Source organism: Hyalella azteca, unplaced genomic scaffold (assembly GCF_000764305.2).
Source record: "Hyalella azteca isolate HAZT.00-mixed unplaced genomic scaffold, Hazt_2.0.2 contig8197, whole genome shotgun sequence".
Lineage (NCBI taxonomy): Eukaryota > Metazoa > Arthropoda > Malacostraca > Amphipoda > Hyalellidae > Hyalella > Hyalella azteca.
Window position 1 is genome coordinate 78,700 of NW_025938296.1, and position 18,404 is coordinate 97,103.

Genomic DNA, 18,404 nt, shown 5'->3' on the forward strand with positions numbered 1-18,404 from the left:
AATGAACTCAAAGACTTCATCAGGACATAAATGACTTCCATTCCCATTTGTTATTCACAATGATGAAACCACATCTTTAATTGTTGGTATAGTTATTCGAAGAGGGCATAGCTCCCAAACAATAATTCAAGCTATGGATATTTCTAGAAATGTTATTCATCTTTTCAAATTTATTGATATCTTTAACTTTCATTGGGAATTTGATATATGCGAAATCCAACTCTTCAGCTTTTTTCTTTATTATTTTCGTTATTCTGATGACATTTTTTTCCTCTCTGCAGATGTGGCGCGCAACCACCCACTTAAAGCACATGTTATCTTAGTTTTTATATTTTATTAACTTATATTTTGGATGTCTAGATTTTTATTGTATTTCAATAAAGCTAGAACCTCTTAAAGGTTTGTATTAAAAAATTTTAATTGTGAAGTTAGCAACTTGTTTAATATCCATCCAGAAGAGTTGTTCCTAAATTCTTCGATTCTGTGTATCAGGTTATCATACAATCCTTCAATTAAGAATTTAAAAGCAAAGAAAAGTCCACAAAAATTCATATCTTTATAGAAAACGTTTCGGAGACCAGCTCCATCGTCAGTTCGTAGAATCTAGAATCACAAATCAGAAGTCACAAATTAATACATTGAAAGCACAGAACAAAATTAAAAACCTAAATTTACCAGTAATAGACGGAGCAAAAAAACTATCTATTAACAATTTCAAGGGGATAGGAGCTAGCAGCTGAATTCAAACTGGGCCTAAGTTTAAAGATGTACAGCGATTCTAAAATGCGCAAATCGGAAGTCCCGGAGGTGGAAGCTAACACCCTAAAGTCACTGTCGGAAACGGGGACATCACACTGCTCGGCGTGAGCGCGCACAGCCGAATGAGGTGGGCGCGATAGCAACTGTCCGGTTCTACAACTCCTGCCCTTATGCTCAGAGACCCTGGAATAAAGATTTCGTTACGTCATCCCGACGTACGCAGATGCACATCGTGCACAACAATATTGATAAACCAGGGACGATCGCATATGAACAGGGAGCATATCTTTATATCTAAAGAAGGTTGTGCACGATGTGCATCTGCGTACGTCGGGATGACGTCACGCAATCTTTATTCCAGGGTCTCTGAGCATAAGGGCAGGAGTTGTAGAACCGGACAGTTGCTATCGCGCCCACCTCATTCGGCTGTGCGCGCTCACGCCGAGCAGTGTGATGTCCCCGTTTCCGACAGTGACTTTAGGGTGTTAGCTTCCACCTCCGGGACTTCCGATTTGCGCATTTTAGAATCGCTGTACATCTTTAAACTTAGGCCCAGTTTGAATTCAGCTGCTAGCTCCTATCCCCTTGAAATTGTTAATAGATAGTTTTTTTGCTCCGTCTATTACTGGTAAATTTAGGTTTTTAATTTTGTTCTGTGCTTTCAATGTATTAATTTGTGACTTCTGATTTGTGATTCTAGATTCTACGAACTGACGATGGAGCTGGTCTCCGAAACGTTTTCTATAAAGATATGAATTTTTGTGGACTTTTCTTTGCTTTTAAATTCTTAGTTAATTTGCGATTTAAGCAAACAAGTGATATATAATCCTTCAATTGTATAAAAAATTTATGTGAATCTTTGAGAATTCTAAAAACCTTTTCGAATTGAACAAAGCGGTATTATACATTTTCTTGCCGCCCAATTTGATTTTATGAAACTTGACTTGGAAATTCAGCTCTAATTTATAATGATCGAATTTTGACTGTCTAATACTTGAATAACTTTAGATGTTATATTTGTGAGAAATAACTTCGGATCGATCGTTCTTATATCATGATAAATATGTTCTGAGCATTTATAATTTACAGCCTTCATAATATCACCTCGCATGCATTCAAATTTATTTTTTAAATGTTGAATCTTCATGCGCTCCAATTTTGTTCACTTCTCAATTGCAAAGATTTCAATAAAAAAAACTGGCTAATATGCTATCATTTAAACGTTTTCTATGGACGTTTGTTTGCTCATGTCTTTTCAAGTTTTGAACTCCACGATTGCATATTGCGCATATTATCTTTTAATTAAAGTATTCATTTGATTTGATTGAACATAAAATGGCTTCATGAGGCTTCTGAGTTTCTATAAGTTTGTCTAGGTTTTTGAATACTGTTTTACAAACTTCGAAGTGATTCACGCTGACAATATTTGCTTTCACTTCACTTAAGACATATTTTATCCAAAGAGATTTCACATCAATTGTAAGTTTTTTCGTATGATTTACATTAGATGATTTATCAACTCCCATTTTATATAGTAAAAGTAAAAATGACATTGAAAAATTATTGATTTGACCTCTTCGATAAAATGGCATAGGGTAATAAAACACATCATTTGAGATATAGCTTGATACTGAATGTGGGTGGTGACTCTATGCTTGAATTGGTGTTCGCTGTTGACCTTCTAGACCTACAATGATGGAGAGGCGACGTCTGGTAATCGGCGTCTTGGATCGTAGGCTTGAGTCGATTGCGCGCTGTTAATAATGGAGCGTTGTGGTCGGTGCATATAGCTGACCATGAGCTGGAGCAGCGCTAGCCGGATGCGTTCGGTGAGCGCAAGCTAATGACCTAATTGGTTATGCGTTCGCCGAGCGCAAGCGTATGACCTAATTTTTCATTGTTTGATATAATTGAGCGTTGCCATGGGTATGGGTATGGGTATGGGTATGGGTATGGGCATGGGTGGTATGGGTGTGTGTATGGATGGGTAAGGGTATGGGGATGGGTATGGGGGGCATGGGTTTGAGTATGGGCATGGGTCTGGGTATGGGCATAGGTATGGGCATGGGTATGGGTGGGTATGGGTATGAGAATGGGTATGGGCCGGTGTGTGTATGGGTGAGTAAGGGAATAGTTAAAATGATGAGCAGTTTATGACCGGTCAGGATTATTAATGATCGAGACAAACCATTCGAACGAATTCAAATTTATTAATTCTATTCGATTTACCTTTCATCGATATGATGAATATTCGTAGTTATTACATTGCTTGTGATATGCCCTTTGCAGAGTTTCAAGAACTTTGTAATGATACGAATAATGTACCTTATAGCTTTATGTTGGTGAATAAAGATAAGCACCCGGGTTCTGGAAAGTATTTAAAAAATTTAAATCAATTATACACCTTTAAAATGTTTCTTCCATCAAAACACTCGCGCAAGCCCTGAGTTCACGGTTAAAAAGTGCTTGGTCAATCGGGATAAATGGTCGTTAACTCATGATTTTGGTGGGCGATATTCGGGGTAAATACTTAGGATTTTAATAGGAAAACAGTGCTCGAATTTTTGAAGGCAAATACTCTAAATAAAACTTGGGTAAATGACCAGGTTTTATGCATTTGATCAACGGTTAAGAAATTGATCAATTTCGATGGTTAAGATTCAGGGTAGGATTTTGGGTGAATGATTAGGTTTTATTCGGGGTAATTTTTCAATTTTGCTGTGCAACATTCCGGATTAAGATTGTTGGTAAATGATCGGTAACCTGTTAAGCTGTTTATGCAAATTGTTACCATAAGCTCGGTCTCTTTACTACTTATATTCAAGATAATATTAGAAAAACAACTCTTGGAATGTATGTCATCAATTATTTTCAATAATATGGAATTTCATTGTATGAAAATTGAGTGTAATGAATTCATAAGCGACCTGGCGGGCCTCAGCTTCAGAGGCGTACTGGGCGCGGTCGGCGATGTGGCACCGACAGGACATGAGGGCCCCGCGGGGGATGCGGCTCAGCGTCCCCGACGGCAGCGTGTACAGCAGGCAACACAGCCCCGACATTTGCCGCCATGTCTGCGGGTCGTCCCTGGAGGAAAATGTTGATGTTTATTCATCAGGATCTAAAGAGGAAAACTAGATGAACCATTATCATAACTTATTGGTGATGAATGATCAGACACATTATAACTCGTACCTAGAAAATGATACGGGTTTAGCTTGTTCTTGATAAACAGACACGCGTCTATCAGCCTGTGTGGTCAATCAAACGATTATTCGTCCATAATTCGACGGTCGGAAATTTATTCATTATGATATTTCACCATCAAAGTCTTATGATAATATCACATCATTGAGTTTTTGAGGCCTATGTAGTCAATGACTAAAAATCCCAAATTTACTCATCGGGTGGAGAAATCTAGATGGTGTCCGTGAAACAATCTAAATACCAGGTACTAATTTATCATTTATTTACGTATTAGACGTTTTTCTGGCCCATAGGTCAGTAAAATATTTGTATATCCGGCGCTTGCTAAGAGACACGTTGCCATCTCATATTAATCCATCGAATTTTTTTTCCAACAGACCCTTTTTACCGAGCAGCTAACCATGAATTACAGTATATGGTCAAGATAAATATTTTATCAAAATTTTCTCACGTGACTCTCCACCGTAGCAGATTCGCCACCTTAATTCCTATCCACCATCAGGCACTTGTCCAGCAAGTGACTCATCCACCAGTGCTGGCAACTCACCCTTTGAACTTGGTGATCATATTACCGATGGCCGCTCTTCGTCCTCCGTCAAGACATGGCATCAGGACACTTGCCGCCAGGTTCTAAAAGTTTTAATTTGGTGTTATTATAGGAAGTAAACAATGCATCGATAGTACTATGCTACAATTGTTCACTGTAAAATGGCTCATTTAGTCATTAGTTTCACTCAACTCACAATAGGTAACGGCATTTTTCGCCCCATCCCAACGTTATCTTTTAGCACTAAGTCCATTTACAACCTCATCGTCCGAAGAAAATTTTTTCAGTAGTCCATAAGCCTCAGGTAAATCATTCGCTCTACTCGCAATCATTGTCTGACGTTCAAACTAAATGATGAATCACAATTAATTTCGATCACCTCAATTTACTCGAAACTCTGCCAGCTTGCACTCTACAATTTACAGCGAAACTCTACAAATAAATCATACAGGATGTTATTCGCCTCGGCACATCCTCAGCACAATACAACGCTAACAGTAGATACAATCGCTTACTTATCGATGGCGCTGCCACGCGGAATCGTCCCGTTTCCCATTTCTGTATAGGTAGTCAAAATGCGTGCATTCTAACGGATTCGTTTCAGAGGAACATTTTAATGCTATCAAAATACGGCGATGAACTCAGCAGGACAGTGATACGGCTGGGTTGTATCCGAAAATCAGCTGCCGAAGAACGTGATTAGCTTCGCTTCTCAAAACATCATCGCTGCCGAATAGATAAGAAATCTTGTACCACATATAAGATACATTCACCGTCTCAACGACTAACTTCAGAAACACGAAACACTTCAAAACACACCATACCGTAAAAATAACACTTTGTACAACTCTTTTCGCGGATCTTAGTAGATTAGATCAGCACTCGATTATTCATCTGGAAGAGCCTTTTCCTCTACCATTCACCCCTTCAAGCTGCATACTTGGCCCCCAACTGACGTTGAAGACAGTTAAGGTCATACACTCACTCCATTCTAATCCTCATACCAATATACCCTCCATTTCTCTCACTTACGTTGAAGGTGCCGAGGGCAACAGGAGCTCCCTCAGAGGTCATGGAGTTCAGCAGATCGGTGGGGAAGAATAGAAGAATTTCCCCGTACGTGTTAACGTCCGCTCCCGTCAAAATGCTTGGCCGGCCCTACGATGTCAATGGAACTCAGAATTGCAATGTTTGAGGTTCGACGAGGCTTAAGGTCACTAAACAGGACTTTCGCACGAATATATCTGAAAGATTTACACCAGCTAAGAAGAAATGTCAGCATCTCATTGCATGCAGATGATGGCCTGGACTTTAATTATTTCGGGTTCTGGAAGCAGATTCCGACCTCGGTTGTAGAATATTTATTGTAATGAAACAACATACTCGTATTAAATCATAGATGTCTTTAATGTTACTTAGGCAGTTATGCTTGTGCTTCTGCATGGTATTTATTTACGAATACTGTTGGATTATGAACATGAATATTTAAGAATTTCAACTATAGTCCTCAAATCGTTTGCACAGGTCATTTGAAGTGTTGGGCATATCCAGCCAGAGATAATAACGACCAATAGGTTACTATTACTATTTGTCGATTACTATTTCTTAGATGAGTGACCGACGGTTGGTGGCGGAAAGTATAAGATGACAAGATGTCAGATAAATAATGAAAACATTACCATTTAAAGCGCCTCGCCAATGTTTAGCAGATAATTTTGGAAGGAAAAGAGCCAAAACTTTTATCTCATCGGTTTAGGCAATATAAAAAACCAAGTCAGGATTCATTATCCTGAAGCGACAAACTATAAAGCGTAAGTTCATTATTAGACAAAAGTCTCCAGCAATACCTAAAAAGTTTTGTAACCATTTCATAGTTTCTTAATGCAGCACCAATGATGTGGTTTTGATTTGAATAAAATTTTCATTACTTCACGGACCTCTTCCATGCATGTATTCTTGAAATAGGTTAATTATTTCAGGTCATTTTTGGACAAGATACCGTTGAATATTTGTCATAGATATCCTATAGCGCTATTTCATATTCCATGTTCCTGTCGCTATTCCATCCTATGTTGCTACACGTTACCTGTTGTACCAAAATCACTCGTGTGCAAATTTTACGGTATGCAATATGCATGTGTTAGGTACCCAGCTGTTTAGTACTTTGGATTTTGCTTGATATCTCTAAATTATACACTTGGATGCTGTCACATTCGATACGTTTATTCACAGCGCTATTGACCATACCATTAATGGTCTGGAGCACTTTAAATTTGCCAATTGATGATTATCCACGTGAATTTACCTTCGCATTAAGCCCCTCTTCCACGATGGTTTGTATGTCAGACCGGCTGAGAGAGTCGTAAGTCAGCGCCATTCTCCTGTTCGCGACGAGGCGGTCCAACAGGGTTATTTTGCTGACGTCATCCAGGCGCCGAAGAAGGTCCTGGCTGGAAACAACTTTTTAATGTTATTAGAACTCCATTAAAATAAAATAGAAAGAATATTATGACACTACCATAATTGCTGTTACTGGTCGTTTGGTATGGTTATCGACACAATAGCCCGGTCAATCTGTGTATAGACCTAGAAAAAATTGCAACAGAATTTCTTTTTGTGGGGATATTATCCACACATATTCTAGATGATAATTGTACCAGATGATAATTGTAGTACATACTTCCACTTCCACAATAAATGTAGTAATTCCACCAAAAAATGTAAAAAAATTTATGTGGGGGAAGAGTCTAAGAAATAAATTAATATTTTGGTATTTTTTTCATAATTTTTTCCAAATATACTGCACATACTGTTGTACTAAAGTGTATAATGTTTTATTTTCCTATAAATAAATCATCAAATTTATGTTCACATAGTTTAACGACATTTGAATACATTAAATGTCTTAAAATTAGATATGGTTTATACATCATATATAAGTGTAAATAGTCCACTGTGAGAAATTCATAACAGGACATCATATTGCTTGACCACTTTGCCGACAGAAAACAATTTGCTGAAGTAATATAGGAATACATTTATTGTGAGAAATATGAGTCTTTTGTCATTATAGTGTGTTCAGTGTCTAATAAAATACATTGACATCATCTTCATCCATGTCCACTGGAGAGGAATTGCTGCAGCTGGTACTCCTACATTCACCACAGGCCGCAGAACACTCCAGTCCCATCTTCCTGCTTGTGCATCTTCGTGAGCTGCAGTCATTTTCACAGTTGCAATGAACAACCTTCAGGAGTGCCGGTGCTGCTGGTGGTAGGTCTGTTGTTGTGGAGTTCAGTCGACCATCTACCAGACTCCATCCCTAGTGGTTTGGATCTAGTGCAGGCTGACCTATCCATTCCTGTACCTGGTAATAGACTCTCATGCTGTGATACCTAGAAGCTGCAGCAGTGGGTGGGAGAGTCTACCTTGACTGGAGAAGTACTTGTTGACACCTTCTCACAGAACTTGTGGTATCGCAGCTTGTCAAGACCCTCGTTTGGTTGCCCACCATACAAACATACAAGTGCTTCTTCACCTGCCTTTTGTACCTCATCCTTGGTTACAACTTCAGAAAATACACGCGCTTACTTCCTAAATATCTGGTAAGACTTTAACTTTCAAAGTAGAACGCCCTTGCCAATACCAAACAGATGAGATGTAGTGTCACAACCAGCAATGGCATGTACAAATGGCAGTAGGGTACACATTTCTGGCCCTAAAGACCTCTGGAACCAGTGAATGTCCCAGACTGGGAACTTTTTTCCCTTCTTCTTGTTAGAATGCAGATAGAGTGCCTCCGATTCTGGATTAGTACTGAAGATGAGAAGAATTAACAGGTCGGTGTCTTCTCCTATAACTGTGGTGGAACATTCATTTGCACACTCCACTGCTGTTTTGGCAATGAGAACATCAGCATCACCTTCTGCTTGTAGAACATGACAGCCAGCAGACACCAGTTTCTGGGAAAGCATGTTCAAAAACTTCTGTTTCTTGGATGCATTCGTTAAGAACTGTTCCTTCTTGGTGGTGGAAGGGGTAGAGTGATTGAAGTTGACCTTTACTCCAGCTGCACAAAGAGACTGTCGAGAGTGGGTTATGTCATTTGTAGATGGTTCTGCCATGTAGCCATCAAACACAATAGTGGGCTGTTGAAATTTCCTGACATAGTACACATACATGATGCAGATAGAATCAAATGTTGCACCTCTATGCCAGGGCAGTCGATGTAGCAGCGATCCACCATCAAGTACATACTGCATTTGATATCATATGTCAGAGGTTGTGCAGCATGCATGTCATCTTCTTCAACCATATTCCAGATAGCATCTGCTAGTATTGATTTTTTAGCTTCGCGAGGTAGTCCAGATTGTTCAAACAGAGCTTGTGGTTGGTTGCACAGCTCATACCGTACTTGAATACGTCACACATATTCTCAGAGTTCTCACGTGCAACAGTTAGCAGACGCTGGGAGAGTAGTTGTAAGTCTACTGGTACGGATTGTCCATCTACTTTAGCACATGATTTGCTATCCATTGTGACCAACGTGTCACAATGGATCCAACGACCAACGTGTGACCAACAACTTTTTGAACGTAAAGTCACCCACATTTTGCCCAGACATGGATTGATAGGATCTTGCAGCTCACTTCTCTGGCTTGGTCAGCATTCACAGTGCTGCTGGCAGTAACCCCGGTAGCAATGTTCTGTAATGAGTTGTAACACTCAAAAGGATCTCGAAGCTGTAGGTAGTCTCTCCATTTCTCTCAGGTATTTGCTGATGTGATGTTTATTGCAGTATTTTTGGCGACATTCAATATGAACTGACTGTCCAGAGAGTGTTTCAATGTTGTCACCACGTTGTTTACTTGCCTGATTAATGCTAGTACTGCCTTTTTGACGAAGAGTCACTGTAGGCTGACCATCTGACAAAGAACCCCGACATATCACACAAATATTACAGTCCATGTTGCAGGTTTACATATTTTCCAATGGTTTCAATCTGACCTCTGTAGATATAAAGATGGAGTCACTAAAACGTAGGTCTCTGATAAGAAAGTAACACTAAATTAACATAATTTAATGCCTTCACACATTAGGTCCAAGATTTCCCTGCTCTAACTCTACTCTAAAGTAGGGTGCCATAGGTAATATTAATGGCATTGCAGTACCCTCCTAACCATCAGAAATAGCACATACAAGTACATGTAATGGTTTGTAGCTGAAGGTGCCAGGTGTGGAGTATTTGCATTAGTATGGAGTGAGCTAGGAAAACGGCATGTTGGCAACCACAGACAAGCCAAGTAACGCTTGAATCGTAGCTAATTACACGAGAGTCCAAGCATCAAAATTAAGCCGTACGCTTCGTAACGATGATACTAGAACACAGCAAGAAACGAGAGCCCGCTTAATTAATCATGGCGGATATGATCAGGAGGCCCCTCCAGTATTGGAGTAGGAAAGGGGGGGGGATCGAGGCTACTTTGAACGTTGTTTCCAGGTTTAAAATCGCTGAACTATGAAAGTTCCTTCCATGACTTAAAGGGGGCGTATGCCGAAGCCCAACTTCACAATTTAATAATATTCCTTTCTAGGGATGAGCTCACTAGATGGCATAGCAACCTATGTAGTCAGCTGCTAAAAACCATTGAGCAGGGTGTCCATTGCCAACTCTTAAGCATGCTAAAGTTAAGTGTGGTCATATTATATCTTGTCAAATCTCTTCCAGCCTAAACTACAGACGTTACAACAAAACTGAGCGGACCTAGCCTAACCACATTGACTGCAGGAAGTTAGAAAGTTGGTTCAAGTGAAAAGATAGAGCCAATAATTGGCGGCAAGAAAGCTGTAAATGGGAGCAGCGTGAATAGGTTAGGCCGGAGTAAATAAAGCTTGATGCAGAACTGCGCGTTTATGAGCGAAAATACTCAACTCTTTGATCTCGGATACATTTACCGTCATCAATGCTATTTGTACCTAGTGGCTTCGGACCAAGAAATCCCATCAATTACGATCTACAGCTTTATTATCTGTTACCAGTGTTTCTCGGGTAAGGGGCCGTACTTACACAACATCGCTAAGTGTTCTTAGCGAAATTAAATACTGCGTAAACCTGCTAGGTGCGCGTAACTCTAAATAATGGTACTTTCAAATTATGCTGCGAAAAGTTACTTGCAATAAGTTGGACGTAACTTTGCGACAATTCAGAGGTAGCGTAAGGGGAGTTACGAACAATCTTTGAGGGAGTGAAGCGATAGGGAGCCATTTAAGTTACTAGTGTCTAGACTCTAGACCATTGGTTCCCAAACTTTTGCAGGCTGGCTCCCTCTGTCTCCCCAGTGTATTCTTAGCGCCCCCCACAGACACATAATGTTCACATGGCGCCCCCACGGACACGCAAAAAAGCAAGATTTTAAATATTTCCAAAAATTTGCACTAAAAACCCAGGAGAGGGTAAAAAACCCAGATCTAGGTGGAAAAACCCACCGCTGGGAGCCGTGTAGGTGCACGTGTTGTGTACAAATGGTCAAACAAACGTTCGAACTTTCCGACTTCGACTTCGGACTGCCATCCCCCTACCCTTCTTCCTCGCTGCCCCCCCCCAGCACTTTCCACCTTTCCACTTTCCACTTTGGGAACCACTGGTCTAGACTCTACTATTGTCTACACTCTAGTATCATTTTAAGGTAAATCCTCCAATTTTTATTTAGAAAAATATCCTTCTTATATGTAAGGAATTATATTAGTCATGCATCTACTCGATTTTTTCTCGATAAATGTCGATAAAAAGTCTAATTTGTGGAACTTAACAATGAATTCACAAAAATTTCACTCTCGTTGTTCATTATATCATTAGATGCATGTTTTGCTGCCTTGAAACGGCATTTTTCATTGAAATTTTAGAGTAGAAGTGTCTAGGATTTTTATAAAGAGCCAAAAATGTTTAAATTACTGATCACAGGACCGTGGCATCAATTGACCCATAATTTAAACAAAGGATGTGAACGAACTTGTGATTGGCTGATTTGCAACGTGGTTTGAAAGTCCGCTCATAGCTAAGTCGTGTGTACGAAAATTTTGAAAGTGTCAAAAATTGCTGTGCGTACGCTAGACATATCTTTTGTGTGCAAGTTTAAGAAGTTACGTCCACTTAGCAATGTTTTGACGGTACCTGCTCTTGATTACACTGTTCAATTGCGTGGTCTGTAACTTCTAGTTTCAGGCTATTGCTAGAACCTTGACCCTGGCTCTAGTACTTATTTACGAGTTGAAATGAAAGAATATCGTCCTGTGGACGCTGGTAAATTTAATGGCATTCAATTTATTACGCTCGAATGAAACTTTCCGAATTTGATTAAAACGTTGACATAAATTTGTACTTTCTACGCTAAGCAAGTCTATGATGTCTTCAATCTTATAAATGAACTGATATGCCTAACTTTTAGTCTGAAACGGATAGGGATAAAAAAGCTCGACTTAGCTGTCAAGGCATCAACTCCGGTAAGAATATGACTTGATGCACTATAAGGACATTAATTCTACCCCAGGATTACTGTCTTCTGACACCAGAGCCTGTCTTGCGTTGATACCAAATGTTTTGTGAAACGAAACACATATTTTTCTTACAGCGCGGAACTCACTACCGTCTACTAACTTATCACGTATCGGACTGGTGGAATGTCGATGAGTCACAAGGAAAATTTTTTTGTATTATTTGGGTATTGGTAATCTCGACAAGACGATTTTAATTTTTTTCCAAATCTACATCGACATACGGCAAACTCCAGTGACAGAGCCAACTCAGTTCAGGTGAGGAGCTGGTTTGAGCAGGAGAGGCTGCATGGCGGAAAAACAGGTCAGATGAGCACAGGCTAACTAGAACTGGAGTGTGGCTGGCGATATTGTCTCTAAATCGGACATTTCGTCTATCGTGCCTCGTCCGCCCTACTACCGGCGCAGAATTTAAATTTGGCGGTGATGATAGACTTGGTGAAATCCAATATGAAGGATTTTATAATTTAATTAAATAAAATTATATATTTATTACTAGATTCTGTTTTTAATTATTTTAACCTAATCTGAAGGTATTTACCTGAAGTCGTTGATGTTTCATCGGCCCACTTTTATTTGCCCTGCCTGCATTGTTTTAGTGTCGTCAACGTTTATCATCATGGGTACACGTAACGCTACCTAATGATAAATTGTTGAATGATAATGCAAAAAATGACAATATTTATTCCAAAAAATCACCCGAAGGCAGCGACGACGCAGATGGGCATGAGCTCGATGGCGGAGGGCGTGAGGAGCTGGAAGACCTCCTCCTCACTCTGGGTCATCATCTCCGTCGCGGTGTAGTTCACGTAGAGGTCCTTGAGCACGGAACACTGCAGGGCAAATAGTAATGAGTTAAACTAGTACTCTCATTGCTGTGCGTCCGGGTGAATACTTGTTCAAGATACTTCACTGTTAGTTACGGATTTCGTTGCATAGAGGCGTTACACCTACCGCCTGGCGCGTAGGGAAGCCGTCCTTCATGTACTCGAGCTGCTGGACGATGTTGGAGGTCGGGATGTTCCTGGCGTCCACCGCCTGCAGGAACATCGCCGCGTTGGCGTCGGTGTTCATATTCACCGCCGCCTTGAAGGCCTTATCCGATATCATCAGGCCCTGACCAAGGGAATAATATGATTGCCCGTAATAAATAGAAGTGCATATTTATTAACTAATTATGCATATTTATTAACTAATTAATAGGAGAAACAACCAGAAGTTGAATTCAAATAAATCTGGTGTATTCCACAAAATATATAAAGATCTGCAATTTCAAACAGTAATTCTTTCTTGCCTAAACCAATGACAGAAAGTACTAGCGTAGTAGCGGAAATCGTAAAGTGCTTGGCAAGCATAACTCGAAAGGTAGGACCAGTTGATTGGAAAATAATATTGTTACAATAGTGACTCAAAGGAGTTATCAATTCAGGCTTTAGGTTGGAGATAATAATATAGCTGTAGTAATCGCCCTGTCAAAGCAGTCAAGTCAGTCATACCTTTAATTTATATACGAATCGCATCATAACAAGTTATATTGGTAGGTCGTAACAAAAATAGCATCTGACCATCTTGGATGAGGGGGGCATGCCGTCAGCCGCCGGTTTCAAGCCATCCTTGTTGAGGTCCTTGTATATATTGGTATGGATGGCCTCCTTGGCGTTACCTGGGGCGCCAGTCAACTGGCCCGACCCAATCTGAAGTGTTTCATTCGATAATTTCATTAGTTAAATGGCTTATCTAAATACGTTTACAAAGCATATTGTGAATTTGCTGGAGATATAGTGACCTTGCTTGGTGTTTCTGTAATTTCAAATTCTTGATGTACTTGCAATTTAAGCAGACAGATGATATAATTATTTATTGTGAGTTTGATCGGTGTATCGTAATCCAGCGGAATAACGGATTGCGGTCATGAGCTTCATCAGAGATGTTCAAGGCATTTGATTATCAAGGATGCCAGGGGTAACTGGTTATCACAGATATCAGGCCATTTAGGTACATGCCTTAGTTTTTGTAAAGTATATATCCTTTTTGATTAGTGACAGTCCACAATTGGAGTTCCTTAATTAAGCAATTGACAAAGGAATATTTTTTATTTTACGGGTAATGGGAGGAACTTTGATGCATAATTTTGAGCTAACTATTATGAAATTATTGTTTTTGAACATGAAGTTGAACCTATTTATTTGTTCAAAGTGTCTATGAAGTATTGAACAGACATTTTCATCAGTTAAGCAAGGAATTCATTTTTACAAACAGATTTCGAACTGAATCGCTCGTTACGGAATGCCAACTCACGCCTGATATGAGGGTAGCCATCTGTGCCGTGTTGAAGGAGTTCCTCCCCAGCACCGTCAACCTGTTGGTCAGGGACATGGCCGCCTCATCGAGGTAGCGCATGGGCGCCACGTTCAGGAGCTCGTCAGGGACGGCGCTGATGTCCAGCGAGTTGCCGCCGCCAGAGGCCACTTCGAACACTTTGTTCTTGATCAGCATCAGCTGGGGGTTGTGCAACATTAATATTACATTACCATACTATGACAATCGCACAACCCTCACATATCTTTAAATCACAATCTATTCATTGCCATGGCATGAACATAAAATCTTCTCCTGCGATGTAGAACAGCGTTGATATGATTACGAAAGCGAAGCATAGACGTTGTTTTTAATCGAAAATAAGAAATGTTTACTTCCTTTTGTTGAGCGTAAGTAGGATGCTGCTTCTAACGTCGACAGGCTAGACGGAATCTACTCTATCATGAATGAGATCCTTTACAGAGGTCGCTCTAATCATGTAACCGATAATAAAAAATACGACTAGCTCAAACATCAGAAAAACCTATATACATGCATAGATCTCGAGCCAACATAGATCTCAAAAAACCTATATACATACATAGATCCAGCTCTTATTGCCACCAAGGGCCAAAACGTCTCATGGGCCAAAACTTCTAACTATAGACTGTGTCGATTATTCCTTTTCACGGTGGTGCGTAGTTGAAAATTTACTCTCAACGAATTTCAACGTTCAATCAAACGACACCATAGGCACAAATAGCGAATTAATTTGTAGCCACATTCCGGACATTTCTTAAAAATTTCAAAGTTTTATAGTTTTCTTTATGAGTTTTCTAAAATGCCAACTTGTCTTCATGTTTTGATGTTATCATCAGACGCTACCGTTGCGGGAAGATCTCGGCAGGTATTTTCAAAATATTGCTAAGTGGACGTAATTTCTTGAACTCAAGCACAAGAAGATTCGTCTAGCGTACGCACAGCGACTTTTGACACCTTCATAACTTTAGTACGCACGACTTAGATAAAAGCGTACTTTCAAACCACGTTGCATATCAGCTAATCACAAGCTTGCTTACATCATTTGTTTACGTCATTGGTCACATGATGCCACGGTTCTGGGATCTGTTATATAAACATTTTTAGCTCATTTTAGGAATACTAGAAGCTTTTACTCTAAAATTCTAATGACAAATGCTGTTTTAAGACAGCAAAACTAGTATTTAATGATTAATATGACAATGAACAACGTGATTAAAATTTTTGTGAATTAATCGTTTAGTTCCACCATTTAGACTCGTTTTCTAACGACATGCACCGAGAAAAATTCATTAGACACATAACTAATATAATTCCTTGGGTATGAAATTAGGACCTTTTCTAGATAAAAATTAGAGGATTTACCTTAAAATGGTCCTATAGTCTAGCTAATAGTATGATACTAGAGTCTGGACACTAGTAACTAAATGATTCCCAATAGCTTACTCACTTATAAGTGGTTCGTAATTCCACTTACGCGACCTCTGAATTGTCGCAAAGTTACGTCCAATTTATGGCACGTAACTTTCCGCAAAATGTTCTGAAGGTACCATCATTTGGAGTTACACGCACTCTGCGGACTTACGCTGTACTTAAATGGCTACAAACAATTAGCGATGTTATGAAAATACGGCCCCAGATATCGCTATAGAGCGAGCGTAAAATCTTAACAAGCAAAAACTCTTCGAAGGTTTTTAACATTACAGGGCTACCACCCAGCACGAAATTAAATACATAGATAAAACCTAACCATAATAATCAATCGTTTGCACAGCTTTCCAGTCACTTTTTGTGGTTATGCCCAATACAGTGGCATTTATGCATTTTTTATCGTTGCTCCATCTATCATGAGTCACATCCGTAGCAAACTTTATGGCTTACTTCAGCTAATAATAAGCGTTTAAATTACTTTTTAAACACAACACTTCCAAAGAGGCCTGTGTGTCCGATGTTACACATGCACAATGAATTTCTTATTTTATTTAAAATATTAAGAAGACAATTATTTAAAATTTTTCTTTATTAATAAATTTTTCTTTAATTATTTATTCTGGCGTTTGATTGAAGCATTGTCTCCAACTTAATGCAAGCGTGCAAAATTTCAGGTCGATTGGACAGAAGCGTGGTAAATATCGATTATAAGATTTGTAGCAGACAAACAAGAAACAAGAAGTGAAGTTAAAGAGAAGTGTTGTAAAAAGTATACGAGTTGATGCTGCTGCGGGAAATGATGTTCAATTCGTTGCCATTATCCAAGTGAATTATCACAGCCTCAACGTCATTTAAATGTCTAACCTCGATTGTATGTGGCAAATTTATTTTAAAGGCAGTTTCTTCAGATGCGAGATATACATCTTGTTTTACAAAGCTTTTCTAAGGCGATCAAGTTGAATTTGTGAGTTGTGTTAATTAACTACTCACAGAGCTGCGTGTGAAGTTAAAGTTAGTGCTGCGTTCGAAAGATTAATTGAACTTGCATATCTCAAAGTAAATCAAATTCTTTTTATCTCGCTTTTTCCTCCTTATTCTTATCAAGGACAATTATTTTAAAATGCTTGGCTTTTCACAGCAGAAGTTGAATTTCTACGGCAAACTTGAATGTGTCGAATTTTGGCTATTATAAACTACCACAAAACTGCCACATCAACATTGCACAGCCATCACCACAACGGACACAAGCACCAACCTTGGACTTGGCGGTGCTGCCGACCGTGTTTTGGATGGTCGTGAAGAGTCTCCTGAGGTCCTCAGACGAAATGGAGAAGGTCCTGAGAGTGCGGTTGAGCATCAGGCCTGACGCCAGCGCCAAACGGTTCATTCCTGCGAGGTACATGACGGTACTAATAAGGTACCTTTCGATGCGTGAATAATTTAAGATATCATTGGTGCGTAGACCCTAATTTTAACTGTGCGTCCATCCAGAGGGTCGTGAATAGATGGAAGCGAAAACGTATATGTACTTTGTTGGGAACTTCATTGTATATGTAACGTGACTTGAAAAAAAAGTCCTGTTGCACTCGCGCACAATTTGCCATATAGTTTTTATGTCAAGTTCTAATGTTAATGATTGTTCACTAACGCTGAGACAGAATTACCCACGTATTATTGTCCCAATAACTCAGCTTTTATACGCCGTTATCCCTCACCATGGATTTTGTGGGCAATAATACAGTCCAGGTGGAATCATCGTCATATTTACAAAGGAAATATCCAATGCTATGTCAATGCCTACGATCAATTAACCACGGTCTTGCTCGTGCTGTCCGGGCAGGAGCCCGGACCTGCTTCATCCTCTTCAAAAGTCCAACACAAAAGTCAAAAACTTTAGCCATCAAGAAGACTGGTATCGTGAGTCCACTGCTCAAAAGCACATTACACTAACATTTCAGCCAAATCTCAGGAACTTTTAGCAAGAGTTAGGTTATGTTAGTGATAGCTCCAACAGGCAATATTTATGTAAACAGGACCACAGCCTTGACGGTCTTTTAATAGCAACTTCTTCTCTGATAGTTGGAGGTCTTAAAATGTGCCGGACTTTCCCTTCTTCTGTTTTTCAAGTCTCGAGTTGTATTGTAAAAGCGCCAGTCAATCTCAAACTCTCTGCTCTAGTGGGATCTTACAATGATGAATCGATGATCTTTCTACGTCAAATTTTGTCTCTCGGCAGCAGCTATATAACTCACCACTGTGGCGTCTCGAGCAGTCATCCTTTTTATTGTTCTTTAAGGTAGCTCACCTAGGTATGTCACGTGTCATTCAACACCGTCCCTCACCAAAGGAAAATTGAATTTACTGAATTTAATTGAATTTAATTTAATTTATATTGCACAATCACTCACCTAGGTTTCGGATTTGTTCACTGGTGAAGGGTGATGTGTAGTTGAACAGACCCTGAATGCTGTTTTCCAGCACCTAGGACGGAAACTCGTTTTACCGCACTGGTTAAATTACGATGAGTTATGGAGTGATTGAAGAGTTTCTTTAGAAATTTCGTAGTTTGAGG

The 18,404-nt window shown here is 39.6% G+C and overlaps 1 protein-coding gene across 1 annotated transcript in view; it reads right to left on the bottom strand.

The window, feature by feature from the left end:
- Positions 1-2,653: 2,653 nt before the first annotated feature.
- Positions 2,654-18,404, bottom strand: part of LOC108676240 — a 31,542-nt gene continuing 15,791 nt past the window's right edge. Inside the window, exons 10-21 of the mRNA XM_018164292.2 lie at positions 18,241-18,313; positions 17,088-17,221; positions 14,363-14,563; positions 13,630-13,758; positions 13,019-13,180; positions 12,764-12,897; positions 6,819-6,963; positions 5,546-5,671; positions 4,514-4,596; positions 3,687-3,846; positions 3,120-3,126; positions 2,654-2,799 (exon numbers count right to left, since the gene is read on the bottom strand). Coding sequence (XP_018019781.2) covers positions 2,654-2,799; positions 3,120-3,126; positions 3,687-3,846; positions 4,514-4,596; positions 5,546-5,671; positions 6,819-6,963; positions 12,764-12,897; positions 13,019-13,180; positions 13,630-13,758; positions 14,363-14,563; positions 17,088-17,221; positions 18,241-18,313 — 1,500 coding nt within the window. The remainder of the gene's footprint in view (positions 2,800-3,119; positions 3,127-3,686; positions 3,847-4,513; positions 4,597-5,545; positions 5,672-6,818; positions 6,964-12,763; positions 12,898-13,018; positions 13,181-13,629; positions 13,759-14,362; positions 14,564-17,087; positions 17,222-18,240; positions 18,314-18,404) is intronic.